The sequence below is a fragment of the Micromys minutus genome, assembly GCF_963924665.1.
Source record: "Micromys minutus genome assembly, chromosome: 25".
Lineage (NCBI taxonomy): Eukaryota > Metazoa > Chordata > Mammalia > Rodentia > Muridae > Micromys > Micromys minutus.
The window spans coordinates 1,218,629-1,239,835 of NC_137960.1; the positions used below are offsets into that span (position 1 = coordinate 1,218,629).

The following is a 21,207-nucleotide window of genomic DNA, read 5'->3' on the forward strand; positions in this document are numbered from 1 at the left end:
TGGGAGAAAGCGGGTCTCACAGGAGTGCTGACATCCGAGAGCACAGGGGAGACCACCACCCATGTGGGTCTCCCGTGTTTCAGGGATCTCTTCTAGATAGCAACTGACTTTCTACCACTCAGAGCACATTCCAAGAGGTTGTAAAACTGTTAACCAAAGGATAAAAAGGAAATTAATGATTTATTCTAGGTGCTAGGACAGAGGATAAAATATTGACTGGGTTTATCTATACAAAACTTCACTAATAATTTAGTTTTTTGTTTTTTTTTTTAACTTTCTATGAACCTGTGGAGTTATGACCGGTGATGGATGTTTAGCCAGATAATTACCTCTAATGGATATGTGTGTAAACATTCTCTGTGGTAAACTTATATTTCAGTTTGTGATTTGAATTTGTGTGAACTTGTGATGAGCTTTTACCATGTGATCATGCATTCTGAAAGAAATGTAAGCGCTGAGGACAAAGAGAAGAGAGAAAATTTTTCGTATTCTGCTTAGGATCTTTCAGCTCTCCTCCTTTTTCTTAGAGAGCTCTCATAGGTAATTTCTTGCAACTTAGAAATAAACACTATAATAATTTTCCAAAGTGTTCTTTTCCTTCCTGCGACTTCTGTTAGCATGCTGAAAGTTAGAGCCACCGCTCAGTTCCTGCTGAGAGAGAACAAAGGCCACATTACTTAATCCCCTACTGTTAGGCTACCGGTGTCAGTCGCCGAAGACAGCAGCTTTTTACCCTCAGAAAGATCAAGAAAGGTTCTTTTTAGGACATTTTATAAGTTATTAACATTTCAGTATAATTAGAAAGCTAGAACATACCGAGACCCCCAGTCTTTAAAGCCACATCAGAGTCCTAAGATGTCTCGCCTCAGTCTTCTCCAGGAGGGAAGACTCCTGGCAGCATGTTAGTCAGTTCTAAGCATAACTTCACTTGCTACCTGGAACAGAATGACCTGTGGAAATAGCTGAAACAATGTGTCATTGTCCTTAACAACTTGTTGGCTTTCGACCCGTAAAATTGCTCGTTAGCCCCACCTTGTGGTTTTAGAGGATAAAATGAGAATACAAACCAGAAACAAACCCAGATAAACTATTGCTTGAGAAACATTAGCTGTCAATAATTGGAAGCTGTGGGAAATCTTTATGTTGCTTGCCTATAAAGGATGCTGGAAAGGTGGTTCATGGTTACTTTGTATCCCCTGTGCCCTGATTAATACAACCACACCCTAGGACCAATGTACATTGGCAGTGTGCCAGGAGCTAAGGCACTGCGCTTTTCTGGAGAAGTCTGCATTACCTTAAAAAGTAAAAATCCACTTGGAGCCTGGCTCCCTCCTTATAGCCAAGACGTCTAGGACTCCTTTAGAATAAAATCCAGCCTTTAAATTATTTTTATTGAAGTACAGTTGACATGCAAAAAGCTGCTCTAATTTATTTTATTAATTTGTTAATTTTATTAATTCATCACTAGAAACCCCTGGCTGGCCTGGAACTTGCTCTGTAGACAAGGCTGGGATCATTCGCACAGAGATCCACCTGCCCCTGCCTTTTCTGCCTTCCAAGTGCTGGGATTAATGTACCACTGTTGAAGTTTGGTCTGTTGCTATGTATTATAATGCTAAATACTGGCCTGCAAGATCTGGTTGCCCCTTGACGAAGAGATCTTCAGGGACAAGGAAATCCTCATGTCCACCAAGTGATGCTGTGTAACCTTCCTCCTTAATTTGAAACTATTGGTTAAATAAAGATGCTGAAAGACTATAGCTAGGTAGCAGAGAGGCAGGTGGGGTTTTTGTTTCTGAGTTTGGGGTGGGAGGAGAGAAGACAAGGAAGAAAAGTAGAGAGAGAAGAAGGGAGAAGACACTATGGGGCAGGTAGATCATGAAGGCCCTGAGGGCCAGCCAGTTGGAGTAGAAGCAGCTCAGGTGAAATTTGGCAAGTTATATCTTGGGGGTGTTGATAGTGAAGTAACCAAAATAGCATAGAGGGTTGATATCTTCCCAGCTCTTCTGCTTTTAAGGCTTATTATAAACATAAAGACTTTGTGTCTTTTATTTGGGAACTAAAGAATCAAAGGTAGTTAGAAACCACCAATTAATTTTCACCACAATACAGAACCATACCTGGCTGGCTATTCTATTAATGTGTATAAATCAGAGAGTTTGTGGATATTGTACACCAGGACAAGGACACCCCCATCATGGTCATATTGAAACAGCATTCTGCCAAGCCCTTGACACAAGTGATGCCATGTTAGAGGCACCATTCTGACCTAAGAGCCAGCATGGAGACCCCAACACCTGCCAAAATGAGAACAACCCCCCCAAATCCATCATAGTCCACAGGCCTGGGAAAGTGCCTAACTACACTGTTGCAGTTTGGCTTCTGTAGCTCTGTTCCTTGTTAACTGTTCTTGCTAACTGAAGTGTGTCCAGGTGAAGATTTGGTATTGATAGTATAGCAGAAGCCAGAGGCTTTGAACCAGACTAATGACTGGTTCAAACAAATTTTTGCAAATAAAGAAGTGTGGACAATTATACTGTGAAACACACTGTGACACACTACAGTTTCCACAGTGAGATCCTTTCCCCCTTTTCCTTTTGGGAAGGAGAGGTTGTAAGGGTTGAGGGTGGGTATGAAGGAGATGGAGATGGGAAGATGAATGGGGTTGGGGTGTATGATGTGAAATTCACAATGAATCAATTAAAAGCTAAATTAAAAGGTGGGCTTTTCCACTTCAAGATTTAGTGGAGGAGGAGAAGAAGAGGAGGAGGAGGAAGAGGAGGAGGAGGAAGAAAACAAACACCTCTTGGGTTTCAGTTAATTTCTGATGTAATTTTGACAGCCAAGGATGGCTACCAGGATATCCCTGGGTCCCCGAGTCCCACTTTTGACCTTAGATTACAGTTATCTGATATTGTCTTTAGTGAAGTCAATGTCTTAAAATGTCCAGTTCCTAACACATTCAACATAAATTGACAGTACACACGAGCATGCTTCTTATTGAGATCTATGTAAACTCTAAGTATGTATGCACATCTTTCCATGAACTGATTGAGAATCACTGACTTATTGGCCCCTGTGCTGGGACTCAGGACATGGATCTGGTTAGAGAAACTAGTACCCAAACACTACTCCCAGGATTCTACGCCTAATACTTGGTCTGGGTGAGAAGGCAAGCTGTAGCGATTCCTAGTTCCCCAAAGCTAATCTTTCTCTTATAAAACCAATGCGCTCTCACTCCTATTGGGAAGTGTTATAAAAGCTACTGCAGCTATTTAGTCTAGTTCTGAGTCAAAGAGTCAGAGAGATGACTCAGTGGTAAAGGGCAGTTCCTAAGAATCTGAGTTTGGTTCCCAGCCTGCTTAAAAAGGCAATTTACAAGTGTCTGACAAGCCAGATCCTAGGGCTCTACTGCCACCTTCTACCATCCATGGGCATCATATTCCTGTCCACAAACACGTATCTCCCACCTTTCTTCCCCCCTCTCTTTCTCCCTTTCTCTTTCTCTCCTTCACATATGCATACATACACACATACACAGAGGGAAACACAACACACACACACACACACACACACACACACACAGATGGCTCAGTTGTTAGGAACACTTGGTATTTCTTACTTATTAAGAGCACTGGCTGTTATTCCAGAGGGCCTATGTTTGGTTCCTAATGTCTCCATGATTGATAGTTCACAGCTGTCTGTAACCCCAGTTCCAGGGAACCTGAGGCTCTCTTCTGACACTCATGGGCACTAGTCAAGCTAGTGGTACACAGACAGGCACACATGCAGATAAGACAACCATAAAAATGAAATAAGCCACCCAGTGGATCTTCAGATAGTGAAAGGGAAGAATTGTAGGTGACGTGCAAAGCAAAAGAGCAGCTCAGTGACAGCCAAGCACCCTGGCCACCATTGCTTCAAAGAGTCCTTTGTGTCCAGCAGGACCAATGGCAATCCCAGTTTGATGCAGGGTAGAGACAACTCCATGCTGCCATAGTAGCTAAGGAGTTCTGTTTAGAAGTTGTAGAGGAGGCTCACTTTGCCTCTGCAATTTTGTTTCAAGCTAGTTTTTGAGGCTTCTGCCCACCGCCATGGAGAAGCCCTCAGAGAAAGTCGACCCAGTCGTGGACCCAGAAGCTCCTCAGGTGAAAGATGAAGAGGACGCATCCAAGGATTCAGTCTCAGAAATCCTACTAGTGTCAGTCATGAAAAAGCTAACGGAACCCCAGCGTCAAGCGGTAAGCGGGATTGAGAGCAGGCCTGTGGAGAACAGACGGATCTTCAAAGCGCCTTTCCCAAAAGAAAGGTACTCACATTGCTGACAGATCCCATAGCTAGAGGCAAAAGACCGAGCAGAGACAAAAAGGGCTAGAAGGAAATGAGTTTGAAGGGAACAGAGAACCACTGAGATGTCTCTGCACTTTCTGCCATTTTCAAAGATGGGATCCTTCTGAGAATGCTAAAGTCAGCAAGACGTAGGACAGTCAGTTTAAATTGTACCATCATTCCTGTTAGATATGCCACACAGCAGATGTGAAAGCTCTTGTTTGTTTAAGATTAAACTTTTCCTGGTGTTGGGGAATCTTCTAACTTGTTAATTAAATTTTAGGATTATGATGTTTGGATTCATGTAAATGACTTAAATTTACCCAAAGAATAAAGAAAGAGTCAAAGTATTCTGTGAACTTTAGAAGCCTCAAGCCCAGAGCTGAGACATAATGTAAGTAGAATTTGGAATAGTTTGGTGTAGAAGGTGATTGGAATAGAACTTTGGATTTTCTAGTTTGCAGAAATTTGTAATAAAGGCAATTTTGTTATCTTGACTTTTTACACAAAAATATACAAAACAGATTAAAATTAGCAATTGGGGTGGGGGAATTGTTTTTACATGTGTATGTGTGGGCATGCACACTCGTGATGTCCAGAGTTTGGTGTGTGCTACCAACCCTGCTTATTTCTCATGGAGTCAGGGTCTCCATGAGCTTAGCTGGTCTCTTAACTCCTGGTCTAGCCTCTTTGTTTCCCAAGTTTGGCACTATAGGTTTGTCAGCAAGATCTGGAAACTGCTTGTCTTGATTTTGTATTTGTTCATGCTGTGTATTATTAAAACAGCTGGTTGATATATTCCTAAAAAAATAAATTGTAGAGGAATTTTAATCCAGCAACATGGCTACTCTGGCAAGTGATCACATCCATAGATATAATTTGGCTGGAGTGCAGACAAACCCTGGATTTCCGTACATCTGACTGAAATACAGACATAACCTTAGTATATACATTCAATCCCTAACGATGAAGGAAAGGTTAATTTGTAGAAGGAATCAACCATGATTGAAAATGACATCTAATTGAGGGCCAGACAAAATGATGAAGTAGAGAAAGATTTGATAGAACAAGTTAGAAACAGGATACGCTCAACTCTCACGAGGACAGCAGCAAGAGAGAAAAGTGTGGTGTGGAATGTGGTGTGTGTACAGCAGTTTTACCAGAACAGCTTTACGAAGTTAGGTTACACAGAGAAAACATATAAGATAGAAGTATCCAGAGAATGAGAAGGAGCCAGAGGATTAGAACAGGTTGCCAAAGCAATTCTATCAGAAGCTGAGAAAAGCTGGATTGAATCAGTCATCTCAGAAGATTAGATTGTACAGAGTATGGAAGCTTTCAGACCTAGGCCTAGGGATAGTTAGAACAAAGAAGGACATGCTCTGGGCTCAGCCCAAGCTGTGTATTCACATAGAGTGGGTTCAGATCATCTTACCATCTGAAATAAAAGTTTCATTTACAAGCAAACTCTACTTAAGTGAAGGTGAGATTCTTAACTTGGAAATAAAATAAAGACAACCAGTATAAAACAAAGTTCAAGTTTATTAGGAAGAGAAATGAAGAGATGTAAATATGAGGTTGAGTAGAAAGAAAGGCACCTAGAAAAAGAGAAGACCAAAGATGGATTTCAGCTCCTCAAGACAGTGTTACTATTTTATTCAACTTGCTTCAACTGAGTTTACTCATAAGCAAGCTATGAGAAGAATTCACCACTCCCAAAACAACTGCCAAAATCATCATGTTCACGAAGAAAGAATGAACTTGGAAAGTAAATGTCAGACTCTGAAAGCAGTCATCCAGGCCTGCCTCTCCTGTATTAGAGATGCCTGGGGAGGCACACAGGACAGCATGAAAAGGAATCATGATAGGTGTGGGCTGATCTCACTTCATGTTGTACTGACAGGAGACAGACCTAGGCACAGATGCCAGCCATTAACGGAGAAGTCACGGGCTTTTGAAGTCACACAAGGTAGGTGTCTCCCTGTATAAAAAGATATAATGAAGAACAAATTCTGATTGGTGATAGTTATGCCATGATATCAAAGCAGAATCCATACTAAGAGCAACTCCAGTGTAGCAAGTCACCCCAGCTCAGGAACATGTCCTCCCAGAACTTCCTATCCTACTGGGAGATATGCATCAGAACTCTGAGCAGTGTCCATGCCCATGACAGCACAGAATAAGACCTGTTAGAGCTCAGAACAATAGGGCTGAGAGAGAAGACCTGTGAGCACCCACATGGACACCTGTCTTCCCCATCACAAGGTCTCAGAACCAACTCCCACTTAGTTCCTGGCAGCCAATGTACAAATCCAGCTTTCCCACCTGTGGGAAGAACACAGCCCATGAGAGACTGAGGAAGCAGTAAAGTTGTGGGAGTGGGAGGATTCCCCTGGTCAAACCCCAGGGAAGGTTCTAGAATTGGGACTGCAGCTCCGGGGACAGACAAGAAAACAAGATGGAAGATTGCAGGTGAAGAGGAATAACTGGCCTTCTGTAGGTCTGTTCTCAGCAGGTACCTACTCTGTGACATCTTTCTGTCTGTGGCCAATCAGAATCAGGACTGTGTGACCTCCATCAAGAGGGTAGTAGAAGTTTCAATTATTTCCTTCATGCATTATGATAGAGTTAATGTCAGCACATAGTTCCCTGTGGACATGGCTTTCCTCTAATGAGTCATGCAGGGCACATCTATATGTTAACTTGAAGTCTTTATGGAGACAAGAACTCAGACTCTGCTGCTTCCTTACCTTTATTTCTTCCACACCAGAAAAATCACCACAGTTCCCACCACCAACGTTCCAACAACCAGGCCAATAAGAATTGCTATGATGGAGATGGTTTGTGGAGGCTCTGATGAGGGAAAGGAAGAAAGAGTGAGGAGTCTGACCCTAGCTCTCAACCCTGATCCTGCTCTGGGTTACAAATTTTCCCTACAGCAGGGTGTGTGTTCACATCCACTCCTTACCCCATTTCAGAGTGAGAGGCTCAGGTAACCCTGCATGGTGCACATGACATGTGTATCTCAGCTCTTCTCCAGAAGGAACTACCACTGCTGCCCATTTCTGGAAGGTTCCATCCCCTGCAGGCCTGGTGTCTGGCATCTCCATGTCCTGAGTGTGATTGTTCCCATCCCTCTGCCAGGTCAGGGTGATGTCAGCTGGGTAGAAGCCAACAGCCCAGCACCTCAGGGTAACATTCCCTTCAGGTCTTACTTGGTGGGTCACACGTGTTTGTGGGGGGTCTGAGGGGAACAATTGGAAAACATGTGAGTTTGCTTTATTCCTGTGTACTGAGCATCCTGTGACCATCCCTGGAAATATGGGAGAGTTTGATGGGGAGGGGACTCCACACTGAAGCCTAAACAGAGGAACTAAATGATGTCTTCCTTTCAATATTTTATAGTAAACATATAAAATATATGAGCCAACACAGAGCAGGAGACTCTTGGTCTCCCTTCTACTGGGAAAGGGGTCTGAGGGACTGAGCAACCCTGGAGTCAGACATTCAATATCCTCATGCATGGACAATGAACAGGCCTGAGAGAAGCCATGATACACAATGCAGATGGGAGGGAAATGCTGCTTAATGGACACACTGAACTCTCCTGGGAGAAGGGTGAATGCTCTGGAGAGTCCCTCTCTCATGTTGAGTCAGGACACTGAGGAGCCCTCTTTCCCCTTTGATGCAAGAGAGTGTAAGCATTCCAGCTGCTCCTCGTTTAGGAGGAGCCTGAGGGAGAAGAGCTCCAATCTCAGAAAGCAGAAGGGGTTGGCCAGGGCCTGTCTTACCAGAGCGCAGCAAAGTGTCCTTTCCAAGGTCCAGGCATCTAAGAAGCCTTTCTGTGCACTCCCCTATCAGGTAAGTTCTCCAGCTTTCTCCAACGCCTTTGTCCCAGACCTTTATCAAGCTATGTGCTGTCTTGCCCTCTGCAGTCCAAGTCCTCAGGTCCTCATTCTGGATGATGTAATCATGGCCATAGTATGCAAGTAGGTAGTGTCCTCGCAGGAAGGTTCCATCATTTGCCACATTGCAGCCAAACACTTCCTGTAGGGAGTGATATTCTGCCCCACCCCCATTCAGCCCTTTGTCACTGAGACTTCTCCCCTTCCAGGATTTTTGTCTCAAACTAAACCCCTAACCAGGTCACAGCCTCTGGTTTCTTAGGAACAAAGGTCTCCAGACTTCCCTTTTACTATCCCTAATCTCTGACTTGGGAACATAGAGTGGAGTTTATTGGGCTAGACCCTGAAGGCATTGAGGGGTCATGACCTCATCCCTGTGATGACTCACCCTCCTTACTGTGTTTATTTTCATACATCAGCAAACGGAGAATTTGTTGGTCTGACTGTGAGATGCTCAAGGCTTTTCTTGTCTCCTTCTCCCAGTATTCAGGTGGCTCCTGCTCCATCCAGGCAGCCCGAGGTTTCACAGTTGCATTGGGTGCTTTGCTGTCAAATCCCTGAAACTGTATAGAGTCTACAGAGCTGACCTGGATGTACCGGTACTTCCTAGTGTCAGGCTCCCAAATCACAGTGGTGAAGGTCTGCAGCCAGTGTGAGCCTGTGGGTGGTACACACTGAGACACAGATCTTCAACCTGGACCTAGAACAGGTTGGTAGGGCTGCAGCAGGGGTGGTGCTGGGATTCTTGACCTGAATTGCAAGATGGGGTGAGGGATTATCCAGCTATGGGATCTGGGAGGTTCTATTTAGGCAAGGGAAAGATGCAGAGATGAGGATTCCAAGTGCTGGCACTGCTCCCAAAAAGGCCAATAACTTCCAAGGCCACACACCTACCTTCACAATAGTGAGTCAGTTCCAATGCAACCAGCGGGAGGAGAAGTAGGGCACAGGATCCAGGGTTCCTCATCCTCCTTGAAGAGCAGAGTCTCAATCAGGAGTGATATCTCTTCACTTTATAACCCTGATGTGGCTGGTGCTGATTGGCTTCTGTTAGATTTCCCAAAGGTAGTGATGTAGACCTGATGGGGTGGATCTTGGAGAGATTAATTTCAGGGGGAGGGAGATTTCTAGAAGCCTGTTTCCCCAACTTACACCCAGTTCTGCAGCCTGCTTCCCTGGCATCTGTGTCTAAGCACAAGTCTGTCCTTCTGGTCCAGGTCACAACATCCTTGAGTCCTATCCCAGAAGCCAGCAAGTCGGCAACTGTCAAACGTTTCAATGTCAGAATGCCTGTACAAGCTTAGACCTTGTGTAGCCTTCTGTGGTGACTGTGCTTGTGTGGATTATATCAACACATATCTATCAAGGTAGGAACTGGAAGTTATGAGAGTTTTGATTCAATGCAGATATTGATAACTAACTGCATGCAAGGTGAGTGAAAAGAGAAAGAACCATTTTCTGTAAATGACATGATGTTGTCAGCATTGGGTTTGTGTGATTTAACATTTCTGGGAGTTTTTATTTTCAGCTTCCCCACCTCAGATCACAGGATTTTTGTGTCTTCTTTCCAGCATTTTAACATATAAAAATGCAGTTCCACAGATATTCTTTAGGAGAAACAATCTTAGGTCTCAGTTGAGTTTGTATGTATAGTTGTGTGTCTCTGCGTGTATGTAAGGAGTAGGTACTCATTGCTTGCTGAGGAGTTAGTGGGAAAACCTGGATCTGGAGTTGAGGAACATATGCACTGCCAGACTCAGCCCTGGGAAACAACTCTGGTCTTCTGCAAGAACAGCCAAGAACCCATTTGTTTTGTTTTGAAGCAACATCTCCCATGTAGTCCTAGCTGGCCTGGAATTGTCTATGCAGACCCAGCTGGCCTAGCACTCCGACATCCATCTGCTCCTGGCTCCAAATTGATAGAACTAAAGGAATTTGTCACCTAAATAAAGTAATGGTAATTTTTTGCATTGATAATTCACTAAATTCACAGAGGTGGTAATTTCTCAAGGTTGTCCACACTGAGGACTTCAAACTTCATTGAATCCTTCATTATTGGCTGTACTGACATCCTTAGGAGAATATTGTACACTGAATGGATGCCAGGTTCATGAATGTTACTTTGAAGTAGGATGATCTTTGACTAAGTCCTTTCAGTATACATTGTCATAAACTCCATCATCAGTATGGCCACACATTTTCCATAGTAATGTTTGGAATCATGAAGAAGCCCATAAGTTGATGGTGCAGAAGTCAAGCGCTCAAAATCACAAATGCTACCACTGGATCTTAGATATAATCTTTGTTGTAGTCAATTGGGGAGGGATATGGTAGGTGATGAATGGACTTTTATATTTTGGTGTTTAAGAAGAAGACAGCACATCCCTAACTATATTGTGATTGAGCTCAGGATGGGCAGGAGGAGGAGCTCTAGGAGTCCATTGTGGCAGCAGATGCAGGTTCACCATTTTGGAGAAATTGTTGTTACTTAGGCAGGTCCTCTGTGTAGCTTCCTGGAATGGATTCAGTACCTGTGAATCAGGTCAGGTCTAAACTAGGTGCTGTACACTTTTGTGAAGTTAGCAGGACACTCTGTGATGTCATTTCCAGTAATGTGTGTCTGAGTTCAATCCTGGCTGATCCCAATTCAGTCCTGGTTGGAGGCTCAGAATATCCTGCTCTTAGATGTCTGGTTCCAGCATTTGCAGCCTATAATTTGACTGGGAGTTAGGTTTTCCTTTTGAGAGTCTCAGGCCAACATTTTGCCATTCCCTGGTGAGTACTTGTTTTGTTTCTGATCTTTTCTTAATGGCCTTTCCACTGCTGCTAAAAAAAGGTTTGTCAGTGGATTTTCCTAAGTAGTGGTTCTCAACCTTCATAATACTTGGATTGTTTAATACAGTTCCTCAGGTTGTAGTAACCCACAACCATCTAATTATTTTGTTACTACTTCATAACTTGAAATTTGCCTTTTAATCACCAGGTATTTCTTGATACAGAGGTTTGACAATGTGCTTGCAACCTACAGATTCAGAACCACTGTTGTATAGCGCAGTGATTGTCATTGAGAACCAGTCTGTACTTCAGATGTCTATGAAATCCTAATTTCTCTTTGATTCTTTTAAGTTGTCACAGTTACCATAAACCTGAGACTATTACAATGTCTGTGTTCAGCAACAGAAACCTTAAGACAGTGTAAGATGTTATTTAATACTAAAAATATTCTCTAACAGGGCATGGTGCTTTATGACTATTTTCCTATGCTTGGAAGGAGAGGAGTTCAAGGCCTTCCTGAGCTTAAGGAGTTTCATTTCTCAAAGAGCAAAAAGAATGACAAGAATTCACGTAGTAATTAAATACTTCCTGTGTCCTAACCTTATCTGAAAGTTACCACAATGTTTTTTTAACACAGATAAGTAGACATACTCAGACTGTCTCAGATGAGCTAGGTGTCATGACACATCCAAGCAAACCCAGGACGTAGGATGTGCAGGAAGGAGAATCGGGAGTTCAAGCCCATGGATCTCCATGGAGGAGGGGTCCACACTAGTTCACAAGACACAGGAAAATGAACTGTGGAAATTTAGACAACAGCTGTGAGAAGAGATGACCAATGGCCGGAAATCTCTAGATTATTAGCAAAGAAATACAGGAAATGTTATAGAGCAGATCAGCAAAGGGACTCCATGTTCTGTACTTAAGCCTAACCCTCATGTTGGGATCCTACAGATGAGCTTGGTGGGTAGGCAGCAGTCACTGAGCTCTTTTCTACTCCATAGGCAGAGGTCTTCTCCATGGCTTTTCATGGTGGATTCCCATGAAGAAAAGACAGTCCACGAATGTCAGTCATTTATTGTCATGATCCAAAATGTATGTGTAAAACTATATGGCACTCTCAGGGTGGCCTTGAGATTAAACACCTTAACCAGAGATAACTGTGTGGGAAAGGAAGTTCACTGGCTATGATCTCTATTACCCTGTAGCTCTGTCTTGGGCCTATGTGACCAAAGGTCATGTCCTTTTCCTCATCCACATGTGGAGGGTTTGGGGCATTGACTGATGGCTACACATCCATGGGGGGTGTGGCTAGTGAAAGGGGTCTGGTGCTCAGAAGCAGGTAAAGCTCCTACCATCCCTACAAGAACTCTGGGCTTCTAGCCTTAGCTCATCCAGGGACCAGGATTTGAAGGTTCCCCATTTTACTTTTTTTTTTCTTTCTCGGGGTTTAGTAAATTTCCTTTGAAGGAGAGTTGGATCAAGATTTAAAAGTTGGTGTTTGACAGATGGCTCAGTGGTTAAGAGATCGATTGCATTTATTCTTCCAGAGGATCTGTTTCTTTCCCAGCACCATATAACTCCGTTCACGACTGTCCATTTTGGTAGCTCCAGAGCCTTCATTACCCTCTTCTGGTATCAATGGGCACTTCACTCCTGCACACAAGCATTCCTCCTATTGCATGTATGATTTTCTCTCTTTCTCTCACTCTCTCACCTTCCATCCTTTTCTCCCTCCTCTAAGTACAAACAGAAAGTGAGAGAAACACAGAACACACACAGACAGACACACATATAGAGACACATGCAGATATACACAGACACACAGACAGACACACACACACAAGCACATGCATGAGGTAAAATCAAGGATCCTGGAGAAATGACCCAGTTGTTCAGAGCATTTATTAATTGTGTAGAAGATTTGAGTTTGATTTCCAGCTCCCACCTGGTGCCTCAAAGCACATCGATTTGATACTCTTTTTTGACCTCCAGTTGTACCAGTGACTCACATGATATGTAGACATACACGTATGAGAAACATTAGTATACATTAAATGATTAATCTTTAAAAGTTAAAGACAAATGAAACACTGGAACAACCATACATACAATCAGCAATTTTTTGAAATATATTCTTTTTCATTTTAATTATATGGGTTTTTTTGCCTGCATGGATAACTTAGCATCATATGTGTTAAGTGACAGAGGGGACCTGAAGATGTCATTGAATCTCCTAAACTGGAGTCACAGAAGGTTGTTGGCCACCAAATGAATGCTGAAAATTGAATCCAGTTCTCTAGAGAAACATAGAGTGTTCTTAACCACTGAGACAGATTTCTGGTTCAAGAATCATGTGTTCTTACCAGAAGGTTCTGCTTATTGAGATTTTGTCCTCTGGGTGTCACTTTAGAGCCACTTCCCTTCAGTTTGGTGTTAGAAAGGTCTGTTAAGGCAAAGGAAACACTTTAAAGCCACAGTGGATTCCTTCCTGTGAACCAATGCCTTTTCCCTCTGACCCAGTGTAAGACATCTTTGTCACAGGTGGAGTCATTAAATACTGTGTGGGGCTTGAGGGCATAGAGAGGGTTTATCAGTTAAGAGCACTGGCTGTTGAAGCAGAGGACCTGTCTTTGCTTCTTACTGTCTCCATGATAGATAGTCCACAGCTGTCTGTAATCCCTTCTACTGACGAGTTTTGTGTCAACTTGACTCACACTGGTGTTATCACAGAGAAAGGAGCCTCCATTGAGGAAATGCCTACATGAGATCCAGCTGTAAGGAATGTTCTCAACTAATAATCAAGAGGGAAGGACAAGCTCACTGTGTGTGGGGCTATCAATGGGCTGGTCCCCTTAGGTTCTATAAGAAACCAAGGTGAGCAGGCCAGGGGAAGCAAGCCATCAAGTAAGATTTCGCCATGGCGTCTGAATCAGCTCTTGCACCCTGACCTGCTAGAGTTCCAGTCCTCAATTTCTTGGTGATGACCAGCAATGTGGAAATGTAAGCTGAATAAACCCTTTCCTCCTCACTTGCTTCTTGGTCATGATGTTTGTGCTGGAATAGAAACCCTGACTAAGATACCCCTGTTCCAAGGAACCAGAAGGCCTCTTCTGACAACCATGGACACCAGGCAAGCAAGTGGTACACAGACAGGCACACAGGCAGATAAAAAACATACAAAATGAAACACTGTGGATCTTCATATACTAAAGGGGAAGGATTGAATGTAACATGCAAAGCAAAAAAAGCAGCTCAGTGGCAGCCAAATGACCTGGCCATCGTTGCTACAGAAGTCCTTGGTGGCCAGTAGGAAGAATGGCAGTTTGATGTAAGATTGATTTAAGACAACTCAATGCTGCATGTGTATCAGCCTAGGAGTTCTGTTCAGAGAACTCTGTTCATGAGAAGATGAGTTTCTTGACTGAAAAGAATTTCAGGACATCCACTATGAAGTAAAGTTCATGTTTATTAGGAGAGAAATGGATAGATTTAAGCATGAGGTTGACTAGATGGTCAGGCACCTAGAAAAGGGTGGAGAAGACCAAAGATGGATTTTAACTGTGAAGTCAGGGTTAATAATTTACTCATCCTACATTGATTGGGTGAATCACTAAGTAAACCAAGGGGAAGTATTCTCCAAAAACATTTACCCCAATCCTCATGTTCACAGAGGAAGAATGAACTTACAGGTATTTGGAAACTAAAGGTCAGTTTCTGAAAGTGGTCACCCACTGCCTCTCCTGGATCATGAGAGATGCCTGGGGAAGGCACACAGGACATCGGGAGGAGGAGTCATGGTAGGTGTGAGCTGATCTCACTTCTTCATGTTGTACTGGACAATGGGCAGAGATGCCAGCCATTGAAAGAGAACTAAGAAGCTTTGAAGTCCCACTTGGTAGGTGTCTCCCTGTATAAAAAGATATAACAAAGAGCAAATTCTGTTTGGTGATTGTTATGCCATGATATGAAAGCAGAATCCATACTAAAAGCAACTGCAGTGTAGCAAGTCACCCCAGCTCAGGAACATGTCCTCCCAGATCTTCCTATCCTACTGGGAGAGATGCATCAGACCTCTGAGCAGTGTCCATGCCTATGGCAGCACAGAATAAGACCTTTTAGAGCTCAGAACAATAGGGCTGATAGAGAACACGTGTGAGCACCCACATGGACACCTGTCTTCCCCATCACAAGGTCTCAGAACCAACTCCCACTTAGTTCCTGGCAGCCCATGTACAAATCCAGCTTCCCACCTGTGGGAAGAACACAGCCCATGAGAGACTGAGGAAGCAGTAAAGTTGTGGGAAGTGGGAGGATTCTCCTGGTCAAACCCCAGGGAAGGTTCTAGAATTGAAACTGCAGCTCCAGGGACAGACAAGAAAACAAGATGGAAGATTGCAGGTAAAGAGGAATAACTGGCCTTCTGTAGGTCTGTTCTCAGCAGGCACCTACTCTGTGACATCTTTCTGTCTGGGGCCAATCAGAATCAGGACTGTGTGACCTCCATCAAGAGGGTAGTAGAAGTTTCTATTATTTCCTTCATGCATTATGATAGAGTTAATGTCAGCACATAGTTCCCTGTGGACATGGCTTTCCTCTAATGAGTCATGCAGGGCACATCTATATGTTAACTTGAAGTCTCTATGGAGACAAGAACTCAGACTCTGCTGCTTCCTTACCTTTATTTCTTCCACACCAGAAAAATCACCACAGTTCCCACCACCAACGTTCCAAGAACCAGGCCAATAAGAATTGCTATGATGGAGATGGTTTGTGGAGGCTCTGATGAGGGAAAGGAAGGAAGAGTGAGGAGTCTGACCCTAGCTCTCAACCCTGATCCTGCTCTGGGTTACAAATTTTCCCTACAGCAGGGTGTGTGTTCACATCCACTCCTTACCCCATTTCAGAGTGAGAGGCTCAGGTAACCCTGCATGGTGCACATGACATGTGTATCTCAGCTCTTCTCCAGAAGGAACTACCACTGCTGCCCATTTCTGGAAGGTTCCATCCCCTGCAGGCCTGGTGTCTGGCATCTCCATGTCCTGAGTGTGATTGTTCCCATCCCTCTGCCAGGTCAGGGTGATGTCAGCTGGGTAGAAGCCAACAGCCCAGCACCTCAGGGTAGCATTCCCTTCAGGTCTTACTTGGTGGGTCACACGTGTTTGTGGGGGGTCTGAGGGGAACAATTGGAAAGCTTTTGAGTTTGCTTTATTCCTGTGTACTGAGCATCCTGTGACCATCCCTGGAAATATGGGAGAGTTTGATGGGGGAGGGGACTCCACACTGAAGCCTAAACAGAGGAACTAAATGATGTTTTCCTTTCAATATTTTATAGTAAACATATAAAATATATGAGCCAACACAGAGCAGGAGACTCTTGGTCTCCCTTCTACTGGGAAAGGGGTCTGAGGGATTGAGCAACCCTGGAGTCAGACATTCAATGTCCTCATGCATGGACAGTGAACAGGCCTGAGAGAAGCCATGATACACAATGCAGATGGGAGGGAAATGCTGCTTAATGGACACACTGAACTCTCCTGGGAGAAGGGTGAATGCTCTGGAGAGTCCCTCTCTCATGTTGAGTCAGGACACTGAGGAGCCCTCTTTCCCCTTTGATGCAAGACAGTGTAAGCATTCCAGCTGCTCCCTGTTTAGGAGGAGCCTGAGAGAGAAGAGCTCCAATCTCAGAAAGCAGAAGGGGTTGTCAAGGGCCTCTCTTACCAGAACGCAGCAAAGTGTCCTTTCCAAGTTCCAGGCATCTAAGTAGCCTTTCAACACACTCTCCTTGCAGGTATGTTCTCCAGAATTCTGCTGAACCTTCCGTTTCCCAGTCTTGTTTTATGCGTTGTGCTGCCATGCCCTCTGCAGTCCAAGAGCTCAGGTCCTCATTCAAGGTAATGTAATCATAACCATAGTATGCAAGCAGGTAGTGTCCTCGGAGGAAGGTCCCATCATTTGCCACATTGCAGCCAAACACTTTCTGTAGGGTGTGATATTCTGCCCCCATTCAGCCCCTGGTCACTGTGAGACTTCTCCCCTTCCCTGGGTTTTATCTCAATCTAAATTCCTAACCCGCTCATAGTCTGTGGCTCTCTCAGGTCAAAGGTCCTCAGGGGTCCCTTCGACTACAGCCAAACATCTGACTTGGGGTCCTAGAGTGGTGCTTATTGGGTCAATCTGTGAGGGCATTTAGGAGTCATGAAGTCAGCCCTGAGATGACTCACCGTCTTTGTTGTGTTTGTAGTTGCTCATTAGGACCCGAAGTAATCGCCTCTCTGACTGTGAGGAGCGCAGGATTTTCACTGTTGCTTTTTCCCAATATTCAGGTGGCTCCTGCTCCATCCAAGCCGCTCGAGGTTGCATCCTTGCAGTCGGTTCTTTGCTGTCAAATCCCTGAAACTGTATGGAGTCTACATAGCCAACCTGGATGAACCGGGGCTCCCAAATGCCAGGCTCCAAAGTTAGGGTGGTGTAAATCTGCAGCCAGTGTGAGCCTGTGGGTGGTACACATTGAAACCCTAACTCTTCAGCCTGCACCCAGAGCAGGTTGGTAGGGAGCAGAACAGGGATGCTTGTGGGCCTTGGACCTTAGATACAGGAGAGGGTCAGGGGTCATCCAGCTAGAGGATCAGGGAAGGTCTGTTTAGGAGAGGGAGAAGACACAGGGATGAGGATTCCAAGTGCAGCATCATGCTCCCCAAAAGGCCAATTCCTTCCAGGCCCTACACCCACCTGCACAATACTGGGTCAGGGCCAATGCCACCGACAGGAGGAAGAGGGTGCAGGATCCAGGGTTCCTCATCATCCTTGAAGAGCAGAGTCTCAATCAGGAGTGATATCTCTTCACTTTATAAGCCTGATGTGGCTGATGCTGATTGGCTTCTGTTAGATTTCCCAAAGGTAGTGATGTAGACCTGATGGGGTGGATCTTGGAGAGATTAATTTCATGGGGAGGGAGGTTTCTAGAAGCCTGTTTCCCCAACTTACACCCAGTTCTGCAGCCTGCTGCCCTGGCATCTTTGTCTAAGCACAAGTCTGTCCTTCTGGTCCAGGTCACAACATCCTTGAGTCCTATCCCAGAAGCCAGCAAGACAGCAACTGTCAAACGTTTCAATGTCAGAATATCTGTACAAGCTTAGACCTTGTGTAGCCTTCTGTGGTGACTGTGCTTGTGTGGATAATATCAACACATATCTATCACGGAAGGAACTGGTTGTAAGAGTTTTGATTCAATGCAGATATTGATAACTAACTGCATGCAAGGTGAGTGAAAAGAGAAAGAACTATTTTCTGTAAATGACATGATGTCATCAGCATTGGGTTTGGGGGATTTAACATTTCTGGATGTTTTTATTTTCAGCTTCCCCACCTCAGATCATAGGATTTTGTGTCCTGCTTTTAGCATTTTTTTAAATTGAAACACAGAAAAATGAAGTATCATATATTGGGAGAAACAATTTTAAGACACACTTTTATTTGTGTGTATTTTTGTGTGTCTCTGTGTGTATGTTTATGTAGGTTCCAGAAGAGATAGTGGGAAACCCTGGATCTGGAGTTGAGGAATGTGTGGGCTGCCAGACTCAGTGCTGGGAATCAGCTCAGCTTTTCTGCTAGAGCAGCAGGGGTCCTTCACATTATTTTCTTTTTGAGAGAGCATCTCAGTCAGTAGCCCTAGCTGACTTCTAAGTGGTCATGCAGACCAGGTTGGCCTAGCACTCAGACACCCACTGCTTCTGGTTCCAAATTGCTTGGATTAAAGGAATTTGCCAACCAAATGGGCTAAGTGTAAGTTTTTCTCATTGATAAGTCACTAAATGGACACTTCCTCAAGACTGTCCACACTGAGGACTTCAAACATAATTAATCCTTCATTATTGACTATATCCCCATCCATAGGAGAATCTCGCACACTGAACGTATGCTAGGTTAATGAATGTTATTTTGAAGCAGGATGTTCTTTGAGTAAGTCCTTTATGTACAAATCATCAAAAACTCAGCTATTAGTATGGCCACACATTTTCCATAGTAAACTTTGAAATATTAAGAAGCTTACAAGTTAGTGTTGCAGAAGTTGTGTGCTCAAAATCACTAATGCTATCTTGTGATCTTAGATATGATCTTTGTTGTAGTCCACTGGGGAGGGACATGGTGGGTGATGAATGTAGTGTTATACTTTTGTATTGTAGAAAGAAGACAGCACATCCCTAACTATATTGTGAAGGAGTTCAGGGTGGGCAGGAGGAGGAGCTCCATGAGCCCAGTGTGGCAGCAGATGTAGGTTCACCATTTTGGAGAAATAGTTGTTACTTAGGCAGGTCCTTTATTTGGCTTCCTGGAATGAGATTCACTACCTGTGAATCAGGAAAGGTCTAAACTGGGTGCTGTTCACTTCTGTGAAGTTAGCATGAACCTGTTCAAGTCATTTCCAGTGCTGTGTCTCTGAGTTCAGTCCTGGTTGGTTCATCGCAATCCAGTCCTGGCCAGAGACTCTGTGCCCAGGCCTGGGGATCCTGCTCTGAGACGTCAGGTTACAATACTCTGCAGCCTACAATTTACCTGAAGGTAAGGTTTTCCTTTTAGAAGTCTTGGAACAAGCTTCAGCAATTCCCTAGTGAGAACCTGTTTTGTTTTCTGATCTCTTATTAATGGCCTTCCAACTGCTGCTGGCAAATGTCAATGGATTAACCACAGCAGTGGTTTCAACCTTCCTAATGCTGGGACCCTTTAATACAGTCCCTCATGTTGTAGTGACCCCAATCATCAAATTAGTTTTGTTGCTATTACGTAACTGTGATTTTTGTATTTTAACCACGATGTAAATATTTTTGGACAAGATTTGTTGAGGAGGTTGTGACTCACAGGCTGAGAACATTAATCTTAAAGTTCCATTGTTGTCATTGTTGAGGAGTAGGTCATATTTATGTATGTAAGTCTATGGAATCCCAATTTCTTTTTGATTCTTTTAAAAGGCATAGATTCCATGAACATGGGGCTATTACAGCGTCTCTTCTCAGCAATAGAAACCATAAGATAGTGTAAAATACTATGTAATCCTAAAAATATTTTCTAACAGAATTCTTGTAATGTATCAGGGCATGATGCTGCATGACTGTTAGTTATCCTAGCCTAGTTATTGGGAAGCAGGTCTTTCCGAGTTTGAGGAGATTCATTTCTCAAAGAGCAAAAAGAATGACAAGAATTCACATAGTTATTAAATACTTCCTGTGTTCTAACCTTATCTGAAAAGTTACCGCAATGTTTTTTCTTTTTCTTTTTTTCAACATCCAAAGCTTTTTTTTATTAACAGTAAGATCCAGGTTAGTTTTTGTAGCCTCAGCTGGCCCTTCGGCCTCTGGCACACTCGAACTTCCGGTCCTTGGACCGGACATAGGGTTTGGTGTGGTTGTGTGGAGTTCCTGGCGCCTTGCCACACCTCTTGGCCCTTCCGGGGACCAGACAGGAGCACAGTGCCTCGCCCCTTGGGAGACTCCAGGGCCAGCTGGTCAAAGGTAAGAATCTTACCGCCAGCCTTGAGGATGTGACTTTGGGCCGCTGCTCACCCGCAGAGCACACACCTTCAGCTTGGGCACTTCCAGAATCCGCACATCATCTGTGACTGTCCCCACAACCACTGCGGTTTTGTTCTCCCGGCCAGGAAGCTTCATTTTTCGAATCATTCGGGACAGGGACAGAGGTGGCCGGTTAGTGCGGCTCATAAACAACCTTTTCAGCACAACCTGATTGAAGGTGGAGTTGGTCGGTCTGGCCAGAAACCTGTACAGCTTGACTAGCAGCCGCAGGTAGATGTCCTGGCTCTTGGGCTCCTTGCACCGAACCTTTCGGTCCTTGTTGTGGCGAATGTCAACACCCATGATGGCGCCTCCTGCTCAGCCAGGTCCAGAAAGACGGAACTGCCCGAAATGTTTTTTCAACACAGATAAATAGACATACTTCAGACTGTCTCAGATGAGCTAGGTGTCATGACACATCCAAGCAAACCCAGGACGTAGGATGTGCAGGAAGGAGAATCGGGAGTTCAAGCCCATGGATCTCCATGGAGGAGGGGTCCACACTAGTTCACAAGACACAGGAAAATGAACTGTGGAAATTTAGACAACAGCTGTGAGAAGAGGTGACCAATGGCCGGAAATCTCTAGATTATTAGCAAAGAAATACAGGAAATGTTATAGAGCAGATC

At 44.1% G+C, this 21,207-nt stretch overlaps 2 protein-coding genes and 1 pseudogene across 3 annotated transcripts; all 3 read right to left on the reverse strand.

The window, feature by feature from the left end:
- Nucleotides 1–6,198: 6,198 nt before the first annotated feature.
- On the reverse strand, nt 6,199–9,201 carry LOC308436723 (H-2 class I histocompatibility antigen, Q10 alpha chain-like; the record flags this gene model as incomplete). Its single annotated transcript, XM_080937711.1, has 6 exons — nt 6,199–6,310; nt 7,080–7,182; nt 7,298–7,573; nt 8,121–8,393; nt 8,623–8,892; nt 9,129–9,201. The coding sequence occupies 5 exons, from the start codon at nt 9,199–9,201 to the stop codon at nt 7,082–7,084; spliced, it is 993 nt and encodes a 330-aa protein (XP_080793837.1). The 3' UTR covers nt 6,199–6,310; nt 7,080–7,081.
- A 6,489-nt stretch (nt 9,202–15,690) lies between these two features.
- On the reverse strand, nt 15,691–17,811 carry LOC308437038 (patr class I histocompatibility antigen, A-126 alpha chain-like; the record flags this gene model as incomplete). The annotated part of the gene is made up of 5 exons (XM_080938081.1): nt 15,691–15,791; nt 15,907–16,182; nt 16,731–17,006; nt 17,234–17,503; nt 17,742–17,811. 5 exons carry the CDS (start codon nt 17,809–17,811, stop codon nt 15,691–15,693), a joined length of 993 nt encoding a protein of 330 aa, XP_080794207.1.
- Nucleotides 17,812–20,327: 2,516 nt separating this feature from the next.
- On the reverse strand, nt 20,328–20,915 carry LOC308437049 (large ribosomal subunit protein eL18-like; annotated as a pseudogene). Its single transcript has one exon. The product of its transcript is annotated as a large ribosomal subunit protein eL18-like (transcript).
- Nucleotides 20,916–21,207: the final 292 nt, after the last annotated feature.